Source organism: Cryptomeria japonica, chromosome 6 (assembly GCF_030272615.1).
Source record: "Cryptomeria japonica chromosome 6, Sugi_1.0, whole genome shotgun sequence".
Classification (NCBI taxonomy): domain Eukaryota; kingdom Viridiplantae; phylum Streptophyta; class Pinopsida; order Cupressales; family Cupressaceae; genus Cryptomeria; species Cryptomeria japonica.
This window is the reverse complement of record NC_081410.1, coordinates 407,019,570-407,046,087: the sequence shown is the minus strand read 5'-3', so window position 1 is coordinate 407,046,087 and position 26,518 is coordinate 407,019,570. Positions and strand designations below refer to the sequence as shown.

At 33.7% G+C, this 26,518-nt stretch overlaps 1 protein-coding gene across 2 annotated transcripts; it reads right to left on the bottom strand.

The window, feature by feature from the left end:
- Nucleotides 1–2,540: 2,540 nt before the first annotated feature.
- LOC131065797 (calcium-dependent protein kinase 12) lies at nt 2,541–5,047 on the bottom strand. Of its 2 annotated transcripts, XM_058000436.2 has the most exons (4): nt 4,254–5,047; nt 2,997–3,145; nt 2,837–2,911; nt 2,645–2,730 (listed from the first exon to the last, which is right to left on the bottom strand). In XM_058000436.2, exons 1-3 carry the CDS (start codon nt 5,026–5,028, stop codon nt 2,879–2,881), a joined length of 957 nt encoding a protein of 318 aa, XP_057856419.2. In that variant the 5' UTR covers nt 5,029–5,047; the 3' UTR covers nt 2,645–2,730; nt 2,837–2,878. The 2 variants fall into 2 exon arrangements, with proteins under 2 accessions (XP_057856418.2, XP_057856419.2); XM_058000435.2 differs by having other exon boundaries at nt 2,541–2,730; nt 2,837–3,145.
- Between the last annotated feature and the right edge of the window lie 21,471 nt (nt 5,048–26,518).

Here is a 26,518-nt window from a genome sequence, read left to right as displayed (position 1 = left end):
TTCAAATTTGTCAACGAATAATAGATATTCATACCGACAACAAGAATAAATGCTTCTTCTAAGTAGAATTTAGATCAACCTATTAGTAGTAGTGGACATCAAGAATTGTAAAATTATGGGCATTTAAGTTGGTTCATTTGGAGTTAATGTCCACTTAGGGTTATGGTTGGGTTATGATCCTATTAGGGTTAGGTTTAGGGTTAGTGTTTGGGTCACTTTGCTAGCTAGAGTTGAAACACACAATATCCCAGAACGAGACACCTTAGTAATGGTAAGAGGCACAACATCAACTTGCAAACACAAATTTAGGAGTAATAATCAACACAAGCAAGGAATCATCATTAGAGGAATATTCCATAAAGGCCTCATAGCTTGAATCCACCTCACCCTTAATTACCTATTACTAATGTTCAATGCCAATTCACCAAGTATCTTGCATATATTGTAGAGCCAAGTGGTAAAACTTAGGGCAATTTTTCACTAAATGTATAGTAGCAAAAAAAGATTTGCATATGAAGGCTAGACATTCATAATCAATTTGTTGTTTCCAAATCTTATTCCCAAATCTTAAATGAATTTCTTGAGGCTATTTATTTGTAATTCTATTCTAAACAATATCCTAGCATAAGTAAAATGTGCGAATATTTTCTCAATATCTAGGATAGTAATACAATTTCCTAGGAGTCTCCAATGGAATAATGATAAGGATCAAACCAAAATTGTATGGATAAGTTAGGGAGCCTAACCCAAGTTGGAGAGTGAGGAAGAGAAGCTAATAGAGTATTAAAGTTTGGGAACTAAGACGACATACCTGAATATGCCTTGTCCTAGAACTAGGGACCTCCTTAAGTAGAATGTACTTGTTTATAGGAGAATCACACACAACCGGGAACCATCCTTTAGTGCAAGTGAAGATGGAATAACCACTCTTCACAAAGGGGTTTCCAATGGAGGGTTAAGTAGTCATGCATTTTAATTAAAATAATAATTTTTTAAAACCAAAGTTACTTGTATGCAGATTTCAGGCTCACCCACATTGTCATTGAAGTCCACAATTAGCACATATTTTGACATGGAAGCGTCATGAGATAGAGATAACTAAAACTACCTACAAGTATTAAGTTGAAGACCCTTAACCATCCCTACCATTTCCATCCAAAACCCTAGAGAGCTCTTCCATATCCATTAAAAGAAAAGGATAGGATTTATGTAAGGCCAAATCATTCACATCATGCTTGAAGGAATGGAGAGAAGAGGGAGGCATTGTCAATTAGGGAATCACATCGAGTGATGCAACATCCTCGTAATTAGGTAACTAAGATATGGTGTCCTTGCCATCACTAATAAGGTTTCCTTAGTAGTGATAAGGTTCTAATGTGAGTAGCAATTCATTATTAATCTTTAATTTACATCTCCCCCCAATTGCTCCACTAGTCTTTTCATCTTTAACATCCATCATTTAACAAATATTGTCCATTATAATCAATCACTTCATCCATCATTAACGTCCAAATATATTCAAACTGTTCTTTTCCATTCATCCGTAAACATCTTTACTAATATATATTTCATTTATTTCAAGAGCCCATGCACATTCTTCAAACCCACTTGCTCTTATGGGGTTATAATCATCTAAAATTGAGATTGACATATTAAATATAAAATTCATGGATGTTTTGAAATGTGAAAACTAACCTTAATCATCTAATTCAATTGACCCAATCCATGAATTTCAATCGATCAATCTAAATTTCAAATCTTAAAATCAAAATCCCAATATTTGAAACATATTATTACCAATGTCATCCCACTAAGTGTGTATGCCTATTTTCTTTTAAACAATGTTATTTCTTTTAGTTGTAAATATAATTTAAAAGGGAGGAAAAATATAGAAACCTAAATACCATTATTATTTAAAGCTACTTTGAGTCATCTTCCAAAACCATTTCTAACACCACATCATCTTCTAAGTTAAATAAATAAATCTTATTTGACTATCATCCACAATAAAAATTCATAATTTAAATCTCAACCTTCCATTTCAATCAAATCTCAATTGTCCATTTTGAAGATCAAGTTTACCAATGTGAAGACTTGTTCATCACTTCTCCATGTGAACCATGTTGAAGAACAATCAATTTCCAAAATCAAATATCTTCATTTGAACCAACCTTAAAAATTAAAGTATTTGACTTTTTTTATTTTTGACACTTGTCAAATCACTATTGCATCATCGATTATTAAATTAAATGTCTTATTCAATTTATCTCAGTTTTGACATTTATTTCTATAATAAATCACTTGAAAAATATATTTGTTTATTATAATGATTTAATTAATAATCCAATTTTTTTTTTCTTATGTTAAGAAGGCAATCATTTCAAAATATATAAATAACTTTTATGTAAAACTAAAATCCTTCTAAGCTCAATGTCCATTAATTATTATTATTTTTAGATTATAAGGATTTATTAGTATTTTTATTAGCTAGAAATTATATTTCAAATCCTTAAAATTTGTATATTGGATCACAAAACATGTTAATATAAAAAATTGATTATCTTGTTAAATAATATTTCAAGTGACAATCTCTAGAATCTCTGTAATAGTTCAAGTCACAATCTTTAGAATCTCTGTAAAAGACAGAGACTCTAGAATCTCTGTAACTAGGAAAACAAGGCAAGATGCGGGCAATATTTTCCAATCCTCCTTGTTTTAGCCATTCATGCTCTGCAACAAAACATAGAAAACATAGAAACCATTATTTATTCACCCATTTCTTTATAACCCTATTGAAATCCATACAAATTTTCCATAGCATAATAGATAAACTCACCTAAAATTTGTTTGACAGTCAACCTCTCAGAGGGATTTCTCTTCAGTATTCTGGATATAAGATCTTTGGCAGAATCTGAAATGTTATGCCAGGGAGCACCAGTTACATCAACAGCTTTGTACATAATATTATGCTTAAGGGTCAAGCTGTCTTCCTCTACCTCTCCAAAAGGATAGTACCCACACAACAATTTGTAAAGCAGCACCCCAGCTGACCATATGTCCACGGCTTCACAGTATCCTTGGGATTGTAATATCTCAGGGGCCATGTAAGGTAGCGTTCCTATTATATCACCCTTGAAAATCTCCCCTGCAGACAACACAAATACACAAATATGTGAGTTTATTTCCAATAATTTTTATCACTAGAATAAAATTATTCTAGTACACACAGCAATTTCAGATGAACGTGTTTAGTTTTCTTTTTCAGCCACAGTGAATTTGGGAAATGAAAAAGAGTTTGAACAAGTTTTAATTTTAGTTCAAATAAAATTGAGAAGCACAGGAAATACTAATGCTTAGATCTACTGGCAAAAAGGTAAATAGTTTATAGTTTATGAATTGAAGGTCGAAGTATTAAGTTAAACAATCTAATACAATGTGCTGAGTTAAATGAGGGAGATCTTAAACAATCAATGAGTTGTAATAATGAGTTGTAATACTGATGCTAGAACAATAAGCAAAAGGGTAAAGAGTTATGAATTGAAGGTCAAAGTATCAAGTTTGTACAATCTGTTAATTAAATGAGGAAGGGTTCAAAGGAGTAAAGAAGAGTTCAAACAATGAGTGAGTTGTAATTGATCAATATACTAATGACTATTAGTAAACTATTAGTAAAACTGTTAAGAGTTATTATTTATGAATTGAAGGTTGAAGATATCAAGTTAAGAAAGAGTAAAAGATAGTAGAAATGATGATCTTAGTAAAATAGTAAAGAGTTACAGCGCTTATGATGATGTTCTTGCAGGTTGAAAGTTAAGAAAGAGTTAAAGATGGTAGAAATGATGATGTTAGTAAAATAATAAAGAGTTACAGCGCTTATGATGATGTTAGTAAAATAGTTAAGAATTAAATATTTTAATAAGAAAAAGTTTAAACAATCACTGAGGTGTAATTTTAATTTTGATTGATACAAAGTTGATAAAGTGCAGTCAAGATATGAATATTCAAGAAAAATAATTTAAATTAATGATCATGAAATGACATTATGTTTAAACATATCAAGCAATAACACAATTCTACCCAGTAACGATATGTAATCAAAATTAACCTTCAACAGTTGAACTGAATGACTTTTGAGAATACCCAGGTTGCTGATATCAATTTAAACAATTCATAAATAATACCCAAATTGCAAATATCAATTTAAACAATTCATAAATAATTTGCTACTAAATCCTGCCAAAAGAGACACCCACCTTTGCTAAATACCTTTGAACTGCCGAAATCTCCCAATTTGATCTCCCAGTCCCGCCCTGTGGAAGATAGGAAAACGTTCCTCAACTTAATATCCCCATGAAGAATGCCCATTCTGTGGCAGCTCTGAATGGCGTTCACAATCTGTCTAAAAATACAAGAAGCTTCATATTCTGCATTCCAAAGCCCTCCATTTCTTTCCACAAAATGCCACAGATCTCCTTCCTTACAGTACTCCATTACCAAATGAAAGAATTGGGAATCCTCGTACCCACCTTTCAGCTTTACAATTCCACACTGGTTTCTCAATCTATGCATTATTTGCAGCTCACTCTGGAAAATCGTACCTGCATTTTCGCCACCATCGCATTCCTTGTAAAAAGATTTACAGCAGAAAACAGGGTTTCTGCTGGCTTTGAGATAACATGCCCTGATTTTATGAGTAGCGCAGTTATCTATTACCCAGTCCAGAATATAATGGTCTTCTACAGAGCCCTGAATGACTTGTGCTTGTTGATTTGAGAGACATGGAAGCAAACGTTTTTTAAAAAATTTGGCCATTTTTGCCAAATTGTCTGCAGCAGATATCCAGAGAGCTGAATTGGCGCTGTCTAATAAGGGGCAACCAAGCTCTTCTGTGAGAGAAGAATACATTATTCTGCCTTCTGAATTCTCTTCTCTGCACTTTTCTGAATTGGCCCTGTCTAATAAGGGGCAACCCAGCTCTGAAGAATACATTATTCTGCGTTTTGAATTCTCTTCTCTGCACTTGTCCATTGGAAATGGAGGGAGAGTATTGTGAGAAGCGGGGATACGAATAAATTATTATACTTTTGCACAATGCTTTAGATAATAAATAATTTAATTGCATGTAAGGTATTACTAATTTAATAGATAAAAATAAGGCTTTATTTAAGGAAAAAAGGGTTAGTCGGCTAATTTTAAAGAATTTTTTTTAATAATTTATTGAAGTTATAAAATCTTAAAAGTTTTTAATTGCATGCAAGGTATATACAATTTTATGAATGGTTAAGTGCATTTTTAGAACTTATATAATTTATTTTTATTTTAATATATATATATATATATATATATATATATATACTTAGTTGATAGTTGATTTTTAATTTTTTTTTTATGAGTGGTTAATTGCAATTGTAGATTTTATATTATTTATTTTAGTTATAAAATCTCTTCGATTTTAATTGCTTGTAAATTAGTAGTGATTTTATACATAAATATAATTTTTTTTTTAAAGATAAAAATAGTTGGTTGACTCATTTTCAAAAAAAAAATTATGAATGATTAATTGTAATTTTAGAACTTATATAATTTACCTTTGACAAAAATCTGCAGCCTTGGTATTTACCTCTAGATTGTAGAAAAAATGTGTCCAGTTTGCCTTATTTCACTTTAATAAATAATTATTACTCAAAAAAATATTATGATTTGATTCAGATAGACACCTGCTTCTTATCTTTTTCCTTAAATTTTAGTACTACTGCATTTAAATTTCAAAATTTTTCGTCAGAACTTGTATAATTAGCCATTTTAGATCACACACACAGACACATGTATATGAATATGTATATGAATATGTATATGTATATGTATGTATGTATGTATGCTTGTATGTATGTATGTAGTAGTGATTTAATAGATAAACATAGTTTTTATTTTTTTAAAGATAAAAATGGTTAGTTGACTCATTTTCAAAAATAAAATAAAATAAAATAAAATAAATATCTAATTACAATTTTAGATCTTATATAATTTATTTTAGTTATAAAATCTCTTCAGATTTTAATAGCATGCAAGGTATTAATGATTTAATAGATTAACATAGTGTATATTTCAAAGATAAAAATAGTTATTTTGTTGATTTTAAAAGATTTTTTTTGAATGATAAATACAATTTTATAACTTATATAATTAGCCCTTTTTTAATATATATTATTTATTTTAGTTATAAAATCTTTTCATCTTTTAATTGCATACAAGGTAGTAGTGATTTAATGGATAAACATTAATGTTTTTTTGTAAGATAAAAATAGTTAGCTGGCTCATATTCCAAAAAAGAATTCTGAAACTAATTGCACCATTAAAACTTATATAATTTATTTTAATTGCATGCAAGGTATTAGCCATTTAATAGATAAAACAAAGTGTATTTTTTTTAAGGATAAAAATAGTTAAAATATTGATTTTAAAAGAAATTTTATAAATGGTTTATTACAACTTTAGAACTTAAATAATTAATTTTAGTTATAAATACTTGATATTTAGTGTCATATATCTAAGACATAAATTTGGCTTTTCCTCCAAGAATTCAATATCCTCACACTAGAACCTCATGCTTGAAAGCAAATTTCAATCAAATTTAATGTTTCCATGTCAAAATATCACTGTCACATCTCCAAATAAAAAAAGATTTCATTAACTTCCTTAATACCTCTATGTGGAAGGAGCAAGAGATCTTAAGAATATTGGATTTTAAGAAAGGAACGATGCCATGCACATATGTGGGCCTTCCTTTAGCCAAAGGGTTGAGGTTAAATTCTCTTTGGGATCCCTTGAACTTGAAGATGAGTTCCGAACTATCAACTCGGAAATGAAAATGGTTATCTTGGATGGGGATAATTATTATGGTCAAAAGTGTCCTTTCAGGCGTACATATATATTACCCTTCCTGCATGGCTCTATTTGTTGGTGTGAATAATAAACTTTGAGAGCATCTCAAGAAGTTCTTTTGGCAAGGATTTAGGGACACAACATAGATTGCACTTATTTCATGGGACAAAATCTGTAAATAAAAGGAGGAAGGTGGTATTGGAAATAAAGATCTTGTTGCTTACAATAAGGCTCTGGGGGCTAAGTTGGTATGGCAAATGTTCAAGGAGCCATACAGAAAGTGGGCAAGATTGCTTCAAAGAAGTATTTGGATGACATAGAGGTAGTGACATCCTAACCATCCTAGACCCTCCTAAGGGTTCAAGGATATGGAATTTCATTGAAACCTGCAAAGAGGTAGTAATAAACTACCTAACATGGAATATTCACAATGGATGGAGAACCCTATTCTGGGAAGAGTCATGGGCAAGTAATCCAAGATTGGATAGTCGATTGCATATTTCCCAGACAAAGGAAACTTTAAAACTATCTTGGGTTTTAAACATCAAAGATTATGTCATCTTTTTAGAGGAGGGTGACACCTTGGGATGGAAATGGAAAGATTTCTCCACATTAAATCTATTGGTGTGGGAGATAGATCAAATTAAGGAGGCCTTGAAAAAAGAAAGGATTGTCTTTAGATGGGGTGATGATGTCTTGATTTGGGGGTGAGCCAAGATTGGGGGTGAGCCAATGCTAAGGATGACTACAAGCACATAATCATTTGTAAGGTACAATGAATCATAGGTTTTCCCTTGCATCTACTTTTGGATAAATTTTACGTTCCAAAGGTTGAGACCTTTTCTTGGGTAGCTCTCTAGAAGAGGACCCTTATAACAAACATTTTTCCAAAGAATGGGATATAATGGTGACTCCCTAGATGCATCCTTTGCAAATCACATGGAGAAATTTGTTGACCATCTTTTGTTGGGGTGCCCATTTTCCCAAGCATGTTGGAAATGACTATATGCCAAACTTGGATGGAAATATGCATTGCCAAAGAAAAAAATATTTGTTGCCTACTCTAGTCATGGTCAGGGCTTAAGAAAGGTGTTGCATTTGCATGACTATGGATTTCTAGTCCCTCCGTAGTATTGTGTGAAATATGGAAAGAGAGAAACCACAAGAGAAAGAAATGAATGTGACCTTACTGCAGGACAAAATTGAAGCATTGATAGTGGAATTGATAAATAGTAGAATATCGAATATGAACCCAAACTGCCTCCCCTTCACTGAGTGAGATGCGAAGATGAGACTTACTTGATAGGGACATAAATTTCCACCTTGGGTGAGTTTGGGAGGAGAGGCAACTAAATCTTCAAGAGAACAAATAGTTTGAAACCCTCTCAATTATGGATGGTTCAAGCTTAATTTTGATGGTTCATGAAGAGAGAACCCAAGATAGTACGGGACTGAGTGTGTCATCCATAATTGGGAGGGCCACATTATACTTCGTTCTTCAAAATCATTGCTAGAAGGAACTAACAATGAGGTTGAGTATCTAATGTTGATTCATGGTCTGAAATTCAACAGACCTTGGGATTTCATGGTTTGAAATGGAAGATGATTCATCCCTATTAGAGAAAGAACATGATCTGATTGGTCATTTTGAGGCTATAACATATAACCATACATATCCTGAAGGCAATTTAGTGGCGAACATGCTTGAAAAAGAGGGTACTTATAGGGTCGACTCCCTTTTTAGAAATGAAAATATGGTGGCAATACTATCTTTGTGAGGCGATTATGGGCACAAATAACCACATGGGGAACTACATATTTTCCTTGAGAATGGAGATGATTTCACTTGGTGGAAAGGTATTTTATGGAGGATCTAAAATATATCATTACATTCTCAACATGGATCCAACACTTGTACCTTTGATTGGCCTTTTGCTTCATCATCCTTACCTACAAAGAGTAAACAAGGAATGTCCTATAAAAGCATGTGAGTATTAATGTTGGTGGCGAGGATTTTTGAAGTTAGAGAGGTTGGACATTCTCATTCAATAAGCACTACAAGACGCATTAAATTCAACTATAATGGAATGAATGGCCAAATTTATAAGGGCCTCGAAGGCAACTGTCATACTCATTTTGGTGGGTTGGAATTTTATCAATATGGAGACTACCAACCACCTCCACTATGAAAAATGACATATGTCTTTTACGGGTTGGCTTAAACAACACACACTAAGATTTTGATTGCTTAGGTGTGCTGTCGGCCCATTCCTTCTTTAACGTCTATTTCCGTCCAAAACACAATCGTAGTTAACATTTGAATTCAAACAGTGTTCCCGTGTTTGATTACATAGAACAAGGTGAATGGAATACAAAAATCTCATCTACCTCACAACTGTCATAGATTAGCTCGTCGCTAAGATTTTCTCACAACCTTTCCTGCTTTATACAGCGGGCGAAAGACATGGGCGTGCTCACAATTTCCATCTGATCAGTTTTTTTGGCCAACGTACTCTCTGCCTGTGTCAAAATTGGAGCTTTGGATCAGGGTATGGGCTTCCATTAAACTAGAACGTAAGGGCAACTGATATCGGATGCTACATGTAGTGTCCCTCCTAGACTTGCATTTTGATTAATGTATCGATAGACATATATAGACTCTTATGTGATGCTTTGATTCATGCTTATGACTCTGTTTCTATCTTAGATGATATTGATGATGCTAGATACTTTATATGGACATATGCTATTTGATGACTTATGTGGATGATTGATACACCTTAGACTATATTGATGATGAACCTATATTTGATGATTTATATGTGTTCATTATTCATGATGGGTCATATTGCTTATGCGATTTTGATGATATTATGATTACGCTAACCCTACTCTATGATTATGATGACTGAGTTGATGCTATGATGATTGTGATTGTCTTCTAGTGTCTTTGTGATAAAGACGATGTCATACCACTCATTGTGAGCACTATATGACGTTACGATTCTCTATCACATGCCTGATAATTTATGATGTATATGTGTGTATATATGTTGCATTGTGTTTAGTGGTGAATGCAGGATTGTAGGTACTAGACATCGACTCCACCTGGTTTCATAGGTCTAAGCGTGTCTTATTTGAATGGCTAGTTGTAGAGATGGCATGTGTTTCCCTCTTCATACTTTAGGCTTAAGTTTGTCTACCTTGTCAGTTTGTGTCATGGCACAAGTTGGTGGTTAGAGTCTTGTTTCGATGTTCGACCCTATGTTGGGTTGCCTTAAGGTGTTATGAGTATGTGATTAATATTTAATTAATATTTGATTAATATAGTATTAATACTATAGTTGATTTATTTGATAGTTTGACTATTTGATTATTATTTGGATGATTATTTAATATTTATTTGTATTGGCTTGATTTATGATTATTGAGCTTGACCTATTTAATTTATTGATTTATTTCTTATTGGTTATTTATTAATCTATTATTGTTTACTAATGTTTTTTTTATGTTGGTTGATTTTATATTAAATTGGATTTTATTTGTGTTGGCTTTTATTTATTTAATTTGTTTATTTATTAATTGGTTTTGATTTATTATTGTCTTGTTTTTTTTTGATAGGTAATAGGCCTTGGCCAATATATTTTATTAATTTTGATTTTTTTTTACAGCCTTGGTTCAGTTAGGGCGCTAGTAGGAAAGAACTGAGTAAAGAAAAGTCCGGTCTTGCCCAAAACTTAAAGAATAAACTTTCATTGTTACAATATTGTACAATCAATCTGTTAGAAAATTACTAAATAATGCTTAATGTATAGCCATTTCTTCTCTTTACAAACAAAATCTATATGTTACACGTTTGCTACATCTTCATCTTTCTTGCAATGATACCAATAAGTGACTTTCTGGAACTCTGCCTGGTTCCTAATGTAAGCCCTGTTCCTGCTTATTTCACCCTGACAACCTCCAAATTCTTTGACAATCTTGTTAGTTACCAGGAAAATGTTATCATTGCATGTTATATAGAATTGAATTCACTAATTATATTTCATAAGTAACCTGGATGAAGTATAGTTATCAACAACCTTAAACAACCATATAAATTCTCAAAACAATAATTACCCTATTAAGCATGCCTTTGTTGCGATAACATGTGTAGCTCTTTGGTAACCTGCCACTTGATAAGATAAGATATAAACATTCTGATAAACTTGTTAGCCAGAAGAATGAAAATGTGAGCAACTTCTACTATAAATGAGATACCCCTAGTTATCCTAGAGCTGCCAACCCCAAGTTGAGCTTGAGGTCCTTAATATACACATCATATGTTGTGATAAAATACAAGTATTGCAAATACTCAACCCTCTTTTTCAAGAAATTGAAAAGATTAGAGGCAACATACATACTAGCAGGATTCAATAACATCACATTTATCATATGTAATAAAAGCAACTAATTTTTCTCTATGCTTTATCAAAGTATAGATGAAGAACTGATCCTAACATGTCAAATAGAGGTATGGATATCACCAAACTACTTTTAACCATAAAAAAAACCCCTTTATAATAATTTTCTAAATTATCTGTTAAGATGACAATTAACCATGGTGTGCTAGTTTTGCATTAGTTGATTTGCATGTTGTCTGAGTGATAACAAAGACTTATCAAATTAAACATTTACATATTATTATACCAACAATTTATCTAATCTTCAAATGTCAATCAAAATTAACCCTAAAACATAGATCACAATTTACCGCATCTTCACCCATTATAGTCCTAACTGCCAGATTAACTAGGTCATCCATTTCTTCAAGGGCTCTTCCCCATCTCTCTGGTTTAAATCTCCCTATAAATGCCATTGTCCTGCACTCACCCTCTGACACTAAACTCATTATTGACTCCATGACTAAATATTTTGTCTGCTTCTAATTGATTTGCAGTATTAATCGTATGCCCTCAACACCCCTTTGCACTACTAATTTGGCCTATCCTATTGAAACCTTATAGAATCCCTTTCACATTCTTTCGCATGTGAAGGGGCCAATTATTATATGAGACGTCGAAAGTGGCTCTAAAAATTATAAAGGCCTGCTCATTACCTATCATGATTACTTATCAATACTTCTAGTGATTTCCAGATTATATGCTATTCCCTGCAATAACAACTTTTTAATATGTTAAAAAGAGATGATTTTTAATGTTCCTAGGAGATTATAATTGTCTTATATAGACCCCTCCAAAAATTAACACATATCCTAAGAGTAATAATATTATCTCAAAGGTAGGAACAAAGGGTTCCTTATTGTATCTTGTTACTTATTGCTTAATCAATATTTTCAATCCAGTATCCATCCACCCCTTTATTGGCAAGCGAGTCTGCTTTTGAATTGCCTTCCCTATAAACGTGATTGAAAGTTACATCCCTAAAATAGGTTAGTAATTCCAATGCTTTCCCTAACAAACTATTAAGTTTTCAATTATGAGTCTCCCCTTTCCTTAAAGAATTAATAATCAGACTTGAATTTCCTTCAATTTCAAATTTCTTTATCCTCAGGTCTTTATAAAAGAGAAGTCCTTATACCAATGCCATAATCTCTGCCATGTTGTTATTTTCCCTTCCAATAGGTCTGGCCAATCTTGCCACCTCATCCCCACTCCAATGATGAACTATGCAACCTATCACTGCAATCCCTGGATTGCCTCTTGATGCTCTATCAAAGTTTAACTTAAACTAGTTGTATTGCAGAGGGGACCATTTGCACAATCTCCTCTTTTCTTTGGAGTTGGTGCCACCCATTCCTATGTATGGGGAGATCACTAATCCATGCCAATTCCTTCTAAACTTTTCATCTCTGCTGGTAAATACGAGGTCTTTATGTTATTCTTTCCTTAGTCTACTATTAGCTACTTCAATAATGGATGCTTCAATTTTGTTTATCAAAATCTCCCAACTGATATTCTTTTCCTTAAATATCCTTTGATTCCTTTCTTTCCATACCTCCCATAACATTATTGACAAAGCTATTATCCATAGCATTCCATATAAACCATCGCTAAGTTGAAGGGGCCAACTTTGCATAAAGGGTAAGATTCTGTCTAGTAAGGCAAGCTTCCATTCCAACTTCCCCATCAACAATTTCCAACAATGGTTGGTGTATTCATAATTTATCACTAGATGATCTAGTGTTTCTTCATTCTTTTCACACAGGGGACATCTATTTGGTCCTTCATAGCCCATTTTTCTAAACTTATCCATTCTTAGGATTTTATCCTGAAGTGAAACCCATACAAATATTCCTACTTTGGGAGAACATGATTTGTCCCAAAAGAGTTTAGTTGGCAATTCTATTTTTGGATAGTTCATCTTAGAGACTAAGTACCCATAGTCCTCTCTAGTGTTATATTCTCTGAATTTGCCACCATTCCAAACAATCTCATCTTCCTCACTTCTTATAGCAATTCTCCTTTCTCTAAGAATCCTTTTCAAAGATTCTTTCTCATGTGAAGGGAGAGTCAGGTTGTCTATAGATTTTCATTTCCATCCCAACACTCAGTAATTAGGGTAATATACCATGTAGTCTTTGATATATTCTCCTCATTGATTTATTAAAACTTCTTTTGCTCCTTGAAAGTTACCGATGCTGCTAATTGGTTGATGACCCCCCCCATGAATCATCCCAGAAGAGGGCCTTAATTCCATCCTTAATATCCCAAGTTAATTGCTATGTTATGATGGATTTGCATTCTAGTAAGAAGTTCCAAATTCTTGAACCTCTAGGAGGGGATGAAGTTTTGAATATACTTAGAGGATCATTTTTCCCAAATATTTATAGCTGAGAATCTTGACCCATTTTAAAGTAGGGTATTTGAACATTTTCCAAAGTAATTTCACCCCAAGAGCTCTGTTTTGCCTATCTTGTTTCCTCAGACCTATACCCCCCACCTCTTTTGATGTGTAGATCTTATCCCATGCAATAAGGGTGTATTTCTTTTTATCAGAGGAGCCTTGCCAGTGGAATGATCTCAACTTGCTTTCCAACTTTGTTCTTATTCCGGCTGGGAGAGGAAGGCAAGACATATGATATAACAAAATGGATGATAGGACATTTGATCATTGTTGCTCTCCCTACCTGAGACAACCATTTTCCTTTCTATGCTTGGAGTTTATTACCTATTTTGTCAATAACCAGATCCCATAACTTAAAGGATTTGATTCCATTGTCTACTGGGATTCCCAGATATTTGCTAGGTAAATCTCCTTTCCTAAATCCCATAATGTTAATTATTTCTCTTTCAATATCACTACTGCAATTGAAAAGGAAAACCTCATACTTCTCATGACTAATTGCCTGCCCATATGCATTAGTATACCAATTCAATATATGTTTGATATGTTTTTCTTCTTGTATATTTCCTTCCTTGATAGGAGTGTATCATCAACAATTGCCGATGGGTAATTGCTAGAAGGTTGCTTGTGATTTTGATCCCTTTGATGTTTCCTTGTTGTTGATAACTCTTTATAGTCCTTCCAAGTGCTTCAACCATTATAATGAACAAGAATGGAGAGATGGGATCTCCTTGTTTAAGACCTCTAGAAATTTTGAAAAAGCCTTTTGGAGTACCATTAACTAGCACTGATATTCTTGGTGTTGCTATGCATTCATATATTAGACTAATCCATTGTTTAAAATTCCAAAAGCCTCTAGACATTTGCACAGAAACCTCCAATCGACTTTATCGTATGCCTTTTTGATATCTAGTTTTATTAACATACTTGGCTTCTTGTTTTTTCTATACCGAGTGTATATCTTCCTGAGAAATAATGATCCCATCAAATATAGATCTACCAGGGACAAAGCCTGTCTGTTCTTTGGCTATGATTGATGGTAAGAGTGTTTAAGTCTATTGGCTAATACTTTTGTCATTACCTTATATATTGTATTGCATAATGTTATAGGCCTATAATCATCTAGATTCTCTAATTTTTATTTCTTTGGAATTAATTTGAGGAAAGTATTATTAATTTCTCTTAATATCTTGCCCGAATTTCGAGCACTTTCTAAGGCCTCAACCATTTCTTGGCCTAAGAAATACCAACATTTTTGAAAGAAACATGCTAGGAAGACATTCAGTCCCGGAGCCTTATGCGAGTGTAGTTGTTTAAGAGTTGTTTCTATTTCCTCATAAGTGAATTTGTTGTCCAATTTCTTATTTTTTTCTTCATGTATCAACTTTGGAATAATTCTGAGAATACTTTTTTGATTTCTATAGTTACTCCTTCTGAATTCCTTATTTTAGCTATTCTTTTAATGCCATTCCTGAGTTTGGTGTAGTTATGAAAGAATTTCGTATTCTTGTCCCCTTTTGCTAGCTAAGTTTCTTTGGACTTTTTCCTCCAAAAAATCTCCTCTTTGGCTAGTAATAAGTCTTCATATCTTTGTAGAAGCTCTTTTTCTTTTAAGTATCTAGACCGATCCATTCCAAGTTTTATCACTTCTTCATTCATATTTCCCATTTCTTTTTCTAGTTGTTCTTTAGCAGCAAAAATATTGCCAAATTGTGCCTTATTCCATTACAACAACTTCCTCTTTATATTTTTCAGCTTGGTTATGAATCTAAATAACTTAGACCCTGTCACATCCTCTTCATTCCACCAACCTTCTACCATTTCAAGAATATTCTCACTATTCATCCACTTTTTTTCAAATTTAAAGGGACATTTATTAGGATTAGATTCTTCTATAATGTCTAGCTGAATGGGGAAGTGATTTGATCCAGAATTCGGAAGAATCGTTGCCTTAAAATTATTATTGAAGGTTGCCAAATTACCTTTGAACAAAAATCTATCTAACTTCTTGGCTATCTGGCTAAACCTCGATCTTCTATTGTTCTAAGTAAATACTCCATTATCCATTCCAATATCCATAATATTGTGTTTTTCAACCCATGACCTAAAATCTATTAGAGATTGATGTTCTTTCCTCACTCCCCTAGCTTTTTCTAAGAGATTCAAAATTGCATTGAACTCCCCTCCCCAAAAGAACTTCTTTCCTAGGAACTGAGATAGTTAGATCCCTATTTCATCCGAGGTGACCTTTTTCTCTTGAGTTTGAATGCTTTATTATTCTCTTGTTACTATATGGTTAATTAATATAATATAATTGTTACCTACCCTTTTATCTGATTGGTTGATTTGGTGGGGATAAGTAAATAATATTATTAAATAATACTTGCCTCGAATTTATGTATGGTAGGTATATTATACGGTTTATTGGAATATTTTGATTGGTCGATATTTTCCTATAGTTTTAATTTCAAATTTATTTATTGAGTTTTTTGGGAATACTGTTGGGTTACCACCCGGGAAAATTTTTATTTCAATTGGAGTTTTGAATTTGGTTGAATCCTGAATTGTTGAAGATGTCATGATTGGATTTGGAGTTTGCTTGGTTGGATTAGCTGGTTTGGACTTATTTGTCATTACTTTAATTTTTTCAGGTTGGAGCTTCAACTCTCTCGACATTTCAATTTGAAAAGATTGTCTTCATTGTGTTTGTTGAAAGATTGACTATAAGTGAGATTTTCGTGTTTTAAGATTGAAGTTTTGGTTTGGGGAGATTTATTTATGTATATAAAAATATATGTGTGAATTATTGGCAAAATCTGGAAATTGTGTGTTGTCGGGAGTGTTTATTTCGTATTTTCTTTTATGGATATGTGTATCCCCTTCCTTGTGGTCTTGTTGGGCTTTTAAATACCTTTGTATTGTTGTTTTGTATCACATTGTGCTCTACTGTATCTCCAAATTTTATTGTGTAAGTTTGGCATATTTTTTAGCATGGTTTTGTGAAGGAGGTGCATGGATTTGATGATGATTTTATTTGTATGAATTGGTGATTTCAATTTCATGTAGTCATAGCCTTATTTTGTCCTCTCACACCTTCTAGGAGCGTTATGTGATCATTTTGTGAGCCTATATGCAAGATTGAGCAAGATCATTACTTTATACCTTCTGTTTATGTCATTTTTGCTCTTTGTTCTCAATACACTAATATAAACACCAAATGTGCTAAAGTATGCTATGAATGCGCTAGAGTATGTCCTCTATGCACTAATTTGCTTCCCAGATGTGCTAAAGTATGCTATGAATACACTAGAGTATGCCTCTATGCACTAATCTGCTTCCTAGATGCGCTAGTCTGGTATTTTGTTGCGCTGAACTGCTATCAGTTGCCAGTTTTGTTCAATATGGTTGCTTTTCTAGATTTTGGGCTTTTACCAGAGGCTTTTTATGATTTCTTTGAGTTCTTAGAGATTCTTATGATGGTATCTTGATCATTTCATGCTGATTTGAAGCTCCAGTAGGATGGTTTGTGCCCTACTGTTGAGGATTGTGCTTATGCGTTTGATTAGCTCTAGGAAGACGGGAAATGCCTTGTTGTTGAGGGAAGAATTATGTGAGCTCCAGTGAGAGGATTGTGCCTCATTGTTGAAGATGTATTTGGTTATGTTTGAGCAGGAGGAATGTATGCCTTAATTATGTTTATTGTTATGTCTAAGTTGGTGAAGGCTCTTGTGTTATGTATTGTCTTTATGGTTCATATTGTGCTTCAGTTTTGTAATAGTGATGTTGTGATTTTGGAATCATTTCATGGTGAGCCTTCATGATGTTAATGTGATGTAATTGTGATTTATGTTCATCCTAAGGTCTTGGTCCATGGATAGGGAGAGTGGGCTCTTGCATGTGTTGGTCCGGGATCTTGAGCAATGGGCTCTAAGAGGTTCCTATAGAGGATGCTTAAGGTGTAGACTTGGTGCAGCCATAATCCGGTAAGTCCTCAAAGAGAACATACCAGATCATGTAGCAAGACTAACACAATGGAAGAAACAACAACACATTGAAAAATAATAGAATCATATTTCTACATCACCATATATTCATCATAGATCATTCGGTAATCAACCCATTACATGCAGGCTAACAAGCTAGAATCTAACCGAGAACCAACCAGTTACATGCAAGCCAAGATACAATACATCCGGATCTCTGAGAGACCTTCGAATTATCAATCCCCAAACTAGGAACTCGTCAACTTCTAATTGCCTACTAAAGATCTCAGATAACAATATTTATAACCTCCAGAACATCTGGGTCAACCATAAGAGATTACATTTACTAAGATAGGAAAATGAAACATGTAAATAGGTCGGCCCCAAAATGAAAGGAAATTCCTTCGGAAAAGAACAACCAAGGAGCGCGGATCAACAAGAAGGTCGGTCAAGGACTCAGGATCATCGAGCAAGACCCCAAATAGATCCACATGCCAAGAGATCGTTCTGCACGAGAAGAAATCAACAATTAGTTGTTAAGCTCAAAAACTGCTCTAGGAACCTAGAATAGTTAAACCAGAAGCAACATCTCACCGGTGAAGAACCCAAATGGACTGAGAATCTGGAATTAAGCACAAGAACATGCCTGAAAACCAAAAATATGATCTGCAACGAAAAACAACTAGCTACTGGAAGAACACAGAAACTAAAACACTAGACTTGAACATAACAAAACTGAAAGGAAATATTTTTTGGTTGATGCAAGATTGCCAAAGACCGGGGATGCTTCTGTATCAGACACCCCAGCTAGAAAGAGATGTTCCATGAGAGGCAACTCATGAACATAGAAAAGGACACGAAATAAATACTCCATGCTCATTTATGATCCAAACATCTTTGTTATTTGAAAATCTCTCTTAGCCCCTTCGAAACCTCAATCGGGTTCTCTAACTCCTGACTCTCTTTATTTATTTTACCCTGCTTCAGACCTGCACACTGTCTTTGACTGATGTTCCCTTTCTTATGTGTCTCTGATTTATTACCGCCTAAGACTTCATCTGGTATGCCACCATAACCTTATTACCATCCGGTTTCTTCTTATCATCAAACTTATCTATCAGACCCTTCTGTAATTCCATTCCACCTTCCGGTATAACCTCAGCAACCAGTTTCTCCTTACTGCAACTCTTTTCAAGAATTAGACTCCTCACTTCCTTCTCTTTCTCCTTCAAAGAAGCCAATGTGAACTTCTGCCCATCCTTCTCAATAGTGATCAGGTTTCTTCTACAGTCATAGATAGCTCCTCTATCAAAATTCCAAGGTCTTCCCAACAAGACATGCCAAGCACTCATAGATACAACATCACACAATACCTCATCCCTAAAAGCTCCAAGATTAAAAATCACCAAACACTGCTCCTTTATTTCTAACTTTTGATCATCTTGTAACCAACTTACCTTGTAAGGACAAGGGTGCTTGAGCCGCTTCAATCCAAGCTTCACTACCATCTCCTCAGATACCAAATTATTAGTACTTCCACTATCCATAGTAACCTTGCAACACTTACCACTTGATTTGCACACAGTCCGAAAAAGACTCCTTCTCTGAATAGGTCCGATATCTTCACTGCTCTGCTCCATGATGACTCTTCTGAACATAAGGGATTCTCCTTGCTCCAGTGCACATTTAGTTCTGGTATCTCTAGCTTCTTAGTCCTCATTTGCCACACAACTTCTTGCCATTCCCTGCTTACATTCATAAAATCTATGTCCGGTTTCTCCACACTTGAAACATCTGACCGTAAATTCTCTGTTGCTACTGCCATTCCCTTTCCTCTGTGTTTTTGTTCCGGTTCTTTATTCCACTTAGGTTTTGATTCTTCTTCAACACTTTGCTTCTCTGGACTCATCTGCCCCCTGAATCTCTCCTTCCCTCTAGGGTTATTCTGTTGTCTTCTTCTCACCTTCTCCTCAACCTTCAAAGCATACTGGTAAGCTTCCTCAACTATGGAAATCTTCAACATACTCATTTCATCCTTAATGTTAAATGCAAGTCCATTTATGTACCTCACCACCTTTTCTCTATCCATCTCTCTATGTCCAGATCTGATCATTACTTTGTAGAACTCCTCAGTATACTCTTTCACAGTCATGTTTCTCTGCTTCAAGTTCTGCAACTTCTTGAAAAACTCCAACTCATAGTCTCCCAGAATGAACTTTGAAGGAGCCTTCAATCTCGCAACCATCTGTCTCCACCAAGTGATCTTCATTTCACCATTCTCCACTCTATCTCTCTGCAACTCTTTCCACCATAAGGCAACATGGTTTTTCAATTTAGTTTGTGCCAGCCTAACCCTCCGAAGGTCCTTAACATCCTCAAATTAAAAGTAGTCCTCCAACTCTCTGATCCAATCAATCAAATCCTTTGGATTCAGCGTCCTAGAAAAGTTTGAAATCTCCACTATATGTATTTTATTTGCTTGTGCCACTGCTCTCAAAAATATTTCTTCTCTTCCGTCTTCCAATCCTTCAGCCTCTTCCACTTCAAGCTCTTCTCCAACCTCTTCATATTCATCCTCAAACTTTGGATTCCTCCGTAAACCAGCCAATGCATTCTGGATCTTGTTCCTCATCTCATTCTTGAAATCCTCTATCATCTGCTCTACCCTTTGGGGGTTCATCATGCTAGGTGGAATTTCCCCTTTGTTTCGGTGAACTTCCTCAACTCGGGGATTTGTTCACCCAAAGGAATGCCTCAAGGTTCACAACTAGCTCTTCCACCAATCGGTTCATAACTCACCCTTTGCTCCGGTGAACTGTCTAAATTCGGCGATCTGTTCACCCAAAGGAATGCCTCAAGGTTCGCAACTAGCTCTTCCACCAATCGGTTCATAACCTTCTCTAATACCACTTGGTACAACCATAATCCGATAAGTCCTCAAAGAGAACAAACTAGATCATGCAACAAGAGTAACACAATGGAAGCAACAACAACACATTAAAAAATAACATAATCAAATTTTGGCATCACCATATATTCATCATAGATCATCCAGTAATCAAACGGTTACATGTAGGCTAACAAGCCAGAATACAACTGGTAACCAACCGGTTACATGCAAGCCAAGATACAATCCATTCAGATCTCTGAGAGACCTCTGAATTATCAATCCCCAAACTAGGAACTCATCAACTTCTAACTGCCTACTAAAGATCTCATATAACAATATTTATACCCTCTAGAACATATCCGGGTTGGCCATAAGAGATTACATTTACCAAGACAAGAAAATGAAACGTGTAAATAGGTCGACCCCAAAATTAAAGGAAATTTCTCCGGAAAAGAACAACCAAGGAGTGCATATCAATAGGAAGGTCAGTCAAGGAATCAGGATCATCAAGAAAGACCCCAAATAGATCCACATGCCAAGAGATCGCTCTGCACGAAAAGACATCAACAATTAGCTGTTAAGCTCAAAAACTGCTCTGGGAACCTAGAATAGTCAAACTGGAAGCAACATCACATCGGTAAAGAACCCAAATGGGCGGAGAATCTAGAATTAAGCACACAAACATGTCTGGAAACCGAAAATCTGATCCGCAACGAAACTAAAACACTGGACTTGAACAAAACAAAATTGAAAGGAAATATTTTTTTGGTTGATGCAAGATTACCAAAGACCAGGGATGCTCCTGCATCAAGACCTGTCATGGAACCACATGAAGAGTATGTTTAATTGCAAGTGATAACAATAATAATTGATTAGTGGGATTAGGTAATTAGGATTCACATAATCAAGATAATGAATAGTTGTTGTGCCCCACTCATAGCCCTTGAGGAGAGACTCGGGATGGGATTGGGAAGACCGTTGTGATGGTAAGCCAAACTCCCTTGATTTCTCATAGGTCGAGATGGCTCCACATGTCTATTAGGGTGTGGCTTGTCCCCTTCTTTGTGAGGATAGCATGTGATGATACTCTTACCCTTCATGTGTCTATGATCCTTATGCTTCATTTGTTGCTATGCCTTTGGGCGTTTATTGATTTATGATTAGCTTTGTGATGTGATTTGATTATTGTTCTTTGTTGTTATCTTGTGGATGTCATGTTGAGTCCCTTGGATATTAGGTGTCAGCCTAGGTCTTGAGTGTGAGTTGGAACCCCATGTGATCTCCTAGCACGGGGGTGGTTCCTTGTTGGTTCCACATGGTCAGGTGGTTTGATGCCTTCTTCCATTGGGATGTTCTTCATTGGATGCTAGCGTGCGTGGATATGGATTCTATGATTATTCATTATGTGGATAGTGGTGGAGCTGAATTATATGTATCAAGATAGTATATTGTATCATGATGACATCACAAATGTAAAAGAGACTGTACTCTTATGCCTTGTATTCTTATGTATTAGGACATGATGTAGTAGTTGAGAATATGGCTTGTAAGATGTGAAACATCGTGATCATTGCAAGGGAACATGTTCATTGTATAAGAGATAGAGATTTGGATTCTATATTGGATCAGAAAATGAATGAATAGTTTATATGTAATCTTGTAGTATATGAGTTCTTGAGTTAGTCTTGTATTTATGGATTTCCATCTGGAATCTAAGTTTATTACTTGCTGTTATAATTCTTGAATATGTATGTGAGTATAATCTTAATGGGATGTAATGCGATTCTTAAGGTATGATCTAGTTCTATTGTAGAAGATGGTTACTTAGATTCATGTTGTGATAGATGAATAAAGAAAGATAAGGGAAAATTAGGAACATTTAGGTTGGTGCTTTAAAATGAACTTATAGATCGAGGTTAACTGGGGATATTATAGTAGGTAATGTATTTATTAAGTAGTGATGTTGAAGTATCCTAGAGAATGAATGAATATATGTATGCATCTAGATGTTTATTGTGATGATGTTATTTCCACTTGCGTTATATGTTGCTATGATTATGGTTATGTTCATGATGTCTTAAGCATTCATGTAGATGTTAATCTATTATCTTGAGTAATGATAGTGTATTATGTTGAATTTGTGGTTGTTTAATTTTTTTTTTATCTCTATTTGTTAGTTAGTTTAGTTAATTTCTCTAGGGTATTTTGGCAGGCATTACACTACAGTTGGAAATGCTTTGTTTGACATGTTTTCAAGGCACATGAACTATTTTCTTAGATGCCTCAAAGAAACGTGGTATGATGGAATGATATGATTGCAGGATATGCAGAAAATGTTTTTGTTGAAATGGATTTAAAACTTACATCCAAATGTGATTGGCAGGTATAAAACTGGACTCTGCAACCTTTTCTAGCATTCTTCCAGCCTGTGCAAAAATGAGAGCTTTGGAACAAATAAACTCCCATTTTGACTTAGATTTAAAAGCCAACTTTTTCTAGGATTTTCACAAGGAACCTTCAATTGCTTCATCATATGATTTGGTAATATTAATCTTGATTATCATGCCTTTTTATTTGTATTGGAAATTAACTGATTTCTTTCATGTCTAGTGTTGATACCATCACTGATGGACCAGTACATGATTAAGCCACTCTGTTCATGGGTATTTAGAAATGAGGCACTATTTTAGATGGTTATTCCTTGACTTTAAGAGAAATTCATATAGATGGTTACAAAGGGATTTTATTTTAAAATATATAAAGTAGTCAAGGGAAGCATTCTTGGGGATTAGTGTAGTAAAAGTATAAGTCATTGAAGACATTAAATTATCACAATTGATGTTATTGAATTTGAATGCTTCTAGATTTGATTATGTGAAAATTTAAATCTCAACATTTTGGATCATACTCTGCATGATCCTTCATTAGGAAAAGTGAGCTAGAGAAGAGAATGAATTATTACGTATGATGATGGATCATAGAATGATCCAAAACATTGAGAGAATTTTTTTGATGTGGACAAATCCAAAAAAAAATCAAATTCAAAGAACAATTGAGTTCTTTTAGTACCTATTGTATATTTGGGCTTCACTACAAGCCACCAAAATTTATTTTTCAATCATATACCAACATTTCTAGAATAACGCAACATAAAATTCATTAGGTGTTGGGGATTTGTTTGATTTCACTTACAAGGAATCCAAATTGATCTTCTACTTAGTAAAAGGCACCATTAAGATTCGACTATCTTCACTTGCAATAATGAAGGGAATGAACTATAATAAGTCTATTTGTTCCTACAAGTTTCAATCCTCGTCACCTTTTAGTAATTCATTGAAAAGAAGATTGATTCAACCCTAATGAGTTCAAAATCAGTGAGTGATTATCCTCTATTGCATTTGATAGAAGTGGTTATTTTAGCTTCTTATTTCCTTGGTTAAGTTGTGAAAATGTTTTATATTCTTTTCACCTTTAGCTAGCTAAATTTCTCAAGAATTTTATCTCTAGATTTAATATTTCTTTTCTTGTGTGTATCTATTAGTTTTGAGATAAGAGATTTCCCTTCATGAATTGATCCCGAGTTTACCCCTCTAACTTTGATTAATTTATTTAAAGTGTTTAGTTCCATTTTAATCTTTTCCTTTCAGTATTAATAAATTGTTTTATTGTTCCAATATTTGTGAATATTTAGGACTACAATTTTTTTACTAGAGCATATATCTTGGTGCTTCTCACTATTAGAATCTTACTCTAATGTTTGATACAGTCTATGAAGGATTGACCTTAAATTAGACGTTTTTAAAGATGAAGGTGCATTTGGGGTTTAGACGATCTTCCATAACTAAGTCAAAGTAAAGTGATATAAACCTGTATTAAAATTTATAGTATCATTATGCTCAAGCCATTTGGGAAAGATAAAAATATATATTCGATCCCTTAACTATTTTTCTCAAACCTAGCATTTTGTTTGTCCATTTGAGTGCTCCATTCACAGTTAATAAATCTAAGAGTGTATTCATCTAGATAAATGAATTAAAATCAATTTGTGATTGAGTAGTCTTTCTTATACCTTCTTGTTTGTCATTTTAGGTCAATTTTATAGTAAATATTCACATAGCATGTATAATAAATTTATTCATGATGTGCTTTATAATGTAATAAATTATCTCCTATAGTTATCTCCAAAGGGTGGGGCAATTAGGTCCATATTTTTTTGAAAATCAAAATAAATAGTTTGAAAACAATATTAGTTACCTAGAAGATATTCCAATTGATTATTTGGTATATCCTACCTATTTTGACAATTTTTTGAAACCATTAGAGGTACCTTTTTCTTCTATATATGAGGCACTCATTCATGCTAACGTTGTGATAGATTACTTGCCTCTTTAGGATTGATTTTAATTTTTGTATAAGGATGATGTCTACTCTCTCTCTCTCTCTCTCTCTCTCTCTCTCTCTCTCTCTCTCTCTCTCTCTCTCTCTCTCTCTCTCTCTCTCTCTCTCTCTCTCTCTCTATATATATATATATATATATATATATATATATATATATATATATATATGAAATTCTTTAAACTATTTAATATTATTTTTTGCTCTAGGCTGCCTTAAACCCTAACATTGCACCTATTTTCTACCATTTTTATAGACAAAAAATTATCCATACAATTTATTATATACTTGCAACCTCCATCCCAAACCACATATTTCACTCTTCTTCCGTTTTGTACCTCTTTTAATATTCTTCCTTTACATCTTTGCTTACCTAAATTCAATCCAAAACATATCATCATTTTTTTTGGCATTTGTTTAATATTATCCATAACATATGACAAAGACAAATACCACATTTATTGTGCATCAACCAAAAATAATTTACTTACATATTCAAAGGGTTAAATAATGGAGAAACATCCATGTGGTGCTCAACAGATGTCCTCAAGGGTTCAAGAAATACTTATCCTCTATTGGTCCAAAATTTAAATCGCTTTTCATGGATGAAAATAATTGCAACCATGCACATTCGCCCATCCAATATATGCTCTCAAACTAGTTTACTATCTTAACATGGAGTCAAGGAGGAGTGTGCCAAAATAGGAATACAAGTATCCTAAAATCCTCAAAGACCCTAGTTAACAAAGACTCCATAAGCTATCCACCATGAGAGTGTAGGGTATGCATAAAAACTACAATGAAAGTGATAGTCAAACTAGTCCACATGGTATTAGAAACATAAGAAGCTACATAAAAAAGTGGTGCACAGACTTCAACATCATGAAAATGAATTTTTTTAGTCTTGATACTCTATGTTATGAAGACAATAGACCATATAATATGGGTAGTGTGATTTCCTTCTCTATAATAATGGTTGAATTAATATGAGGCAAAGTCATTCTTACGTTATTTATGAGGCAAAAAAATGGTATTTTTATTCGAGAAAGAAAACAACCTTATATGTTTGTGCACTAATAATCTATTTGTAGAGAAAATAAAAGAAAAACATTAACATTAATTAAAATAATAATTAAAAATGTTATTAATGTGAATAGAAATGGAGGTAATACTACACTTTTAATTTTTTTTTTTAATTTGACGCTAAACACTACTACACATTTTTGTTAGTTTTCTTTCAAAAAACAAATTGGGTAGATTTATCTTAGATATAAACTTTTTGGTTGAACCTAATTTTTGAATCAAAATATTTTAGAAAAAATGAATCTAAATTGCATCATTGAAAATGTCCCAAGTTGTACTTAGAATCTGCCTTGATAGTTTGAGTTTCCTACCATTAACATTTTAGTATGACTTTTTTTGAGTTGGAACTATTTAAGCCACATAAATGATGTTTTAGAATGATGAATATCCTACATTGTTTAATATTTTAGTATGACCTCCTACTTAGAATATCCATTAT

Excerpts from the sequence above, each read along its gene's own strand:
- LOC131065797 (XM_058000435.2), bottom strand. The coding sequence starts at position 5,028 with ATGGACAAGTGCAGAGAAGAGAATTCAAAACGCAGAATAATGTATTCT. Across the intron at positions 3,146-4,253 it reads TTCAAAGGTATTTAGCAAAG|GGGAGATTTTCAAGGGTGAT; the intron begins GTGGGTGTCTCT and ends TGTTGTCTGCAG. Across the intron at positions 2,731-2,836 it reads GACTGTCAAACAAATTTTAG|AGCATGAATGGCTAAAACAA; the intron begins GTGAGTTTATCT and ends GTTTTGTTGCAG.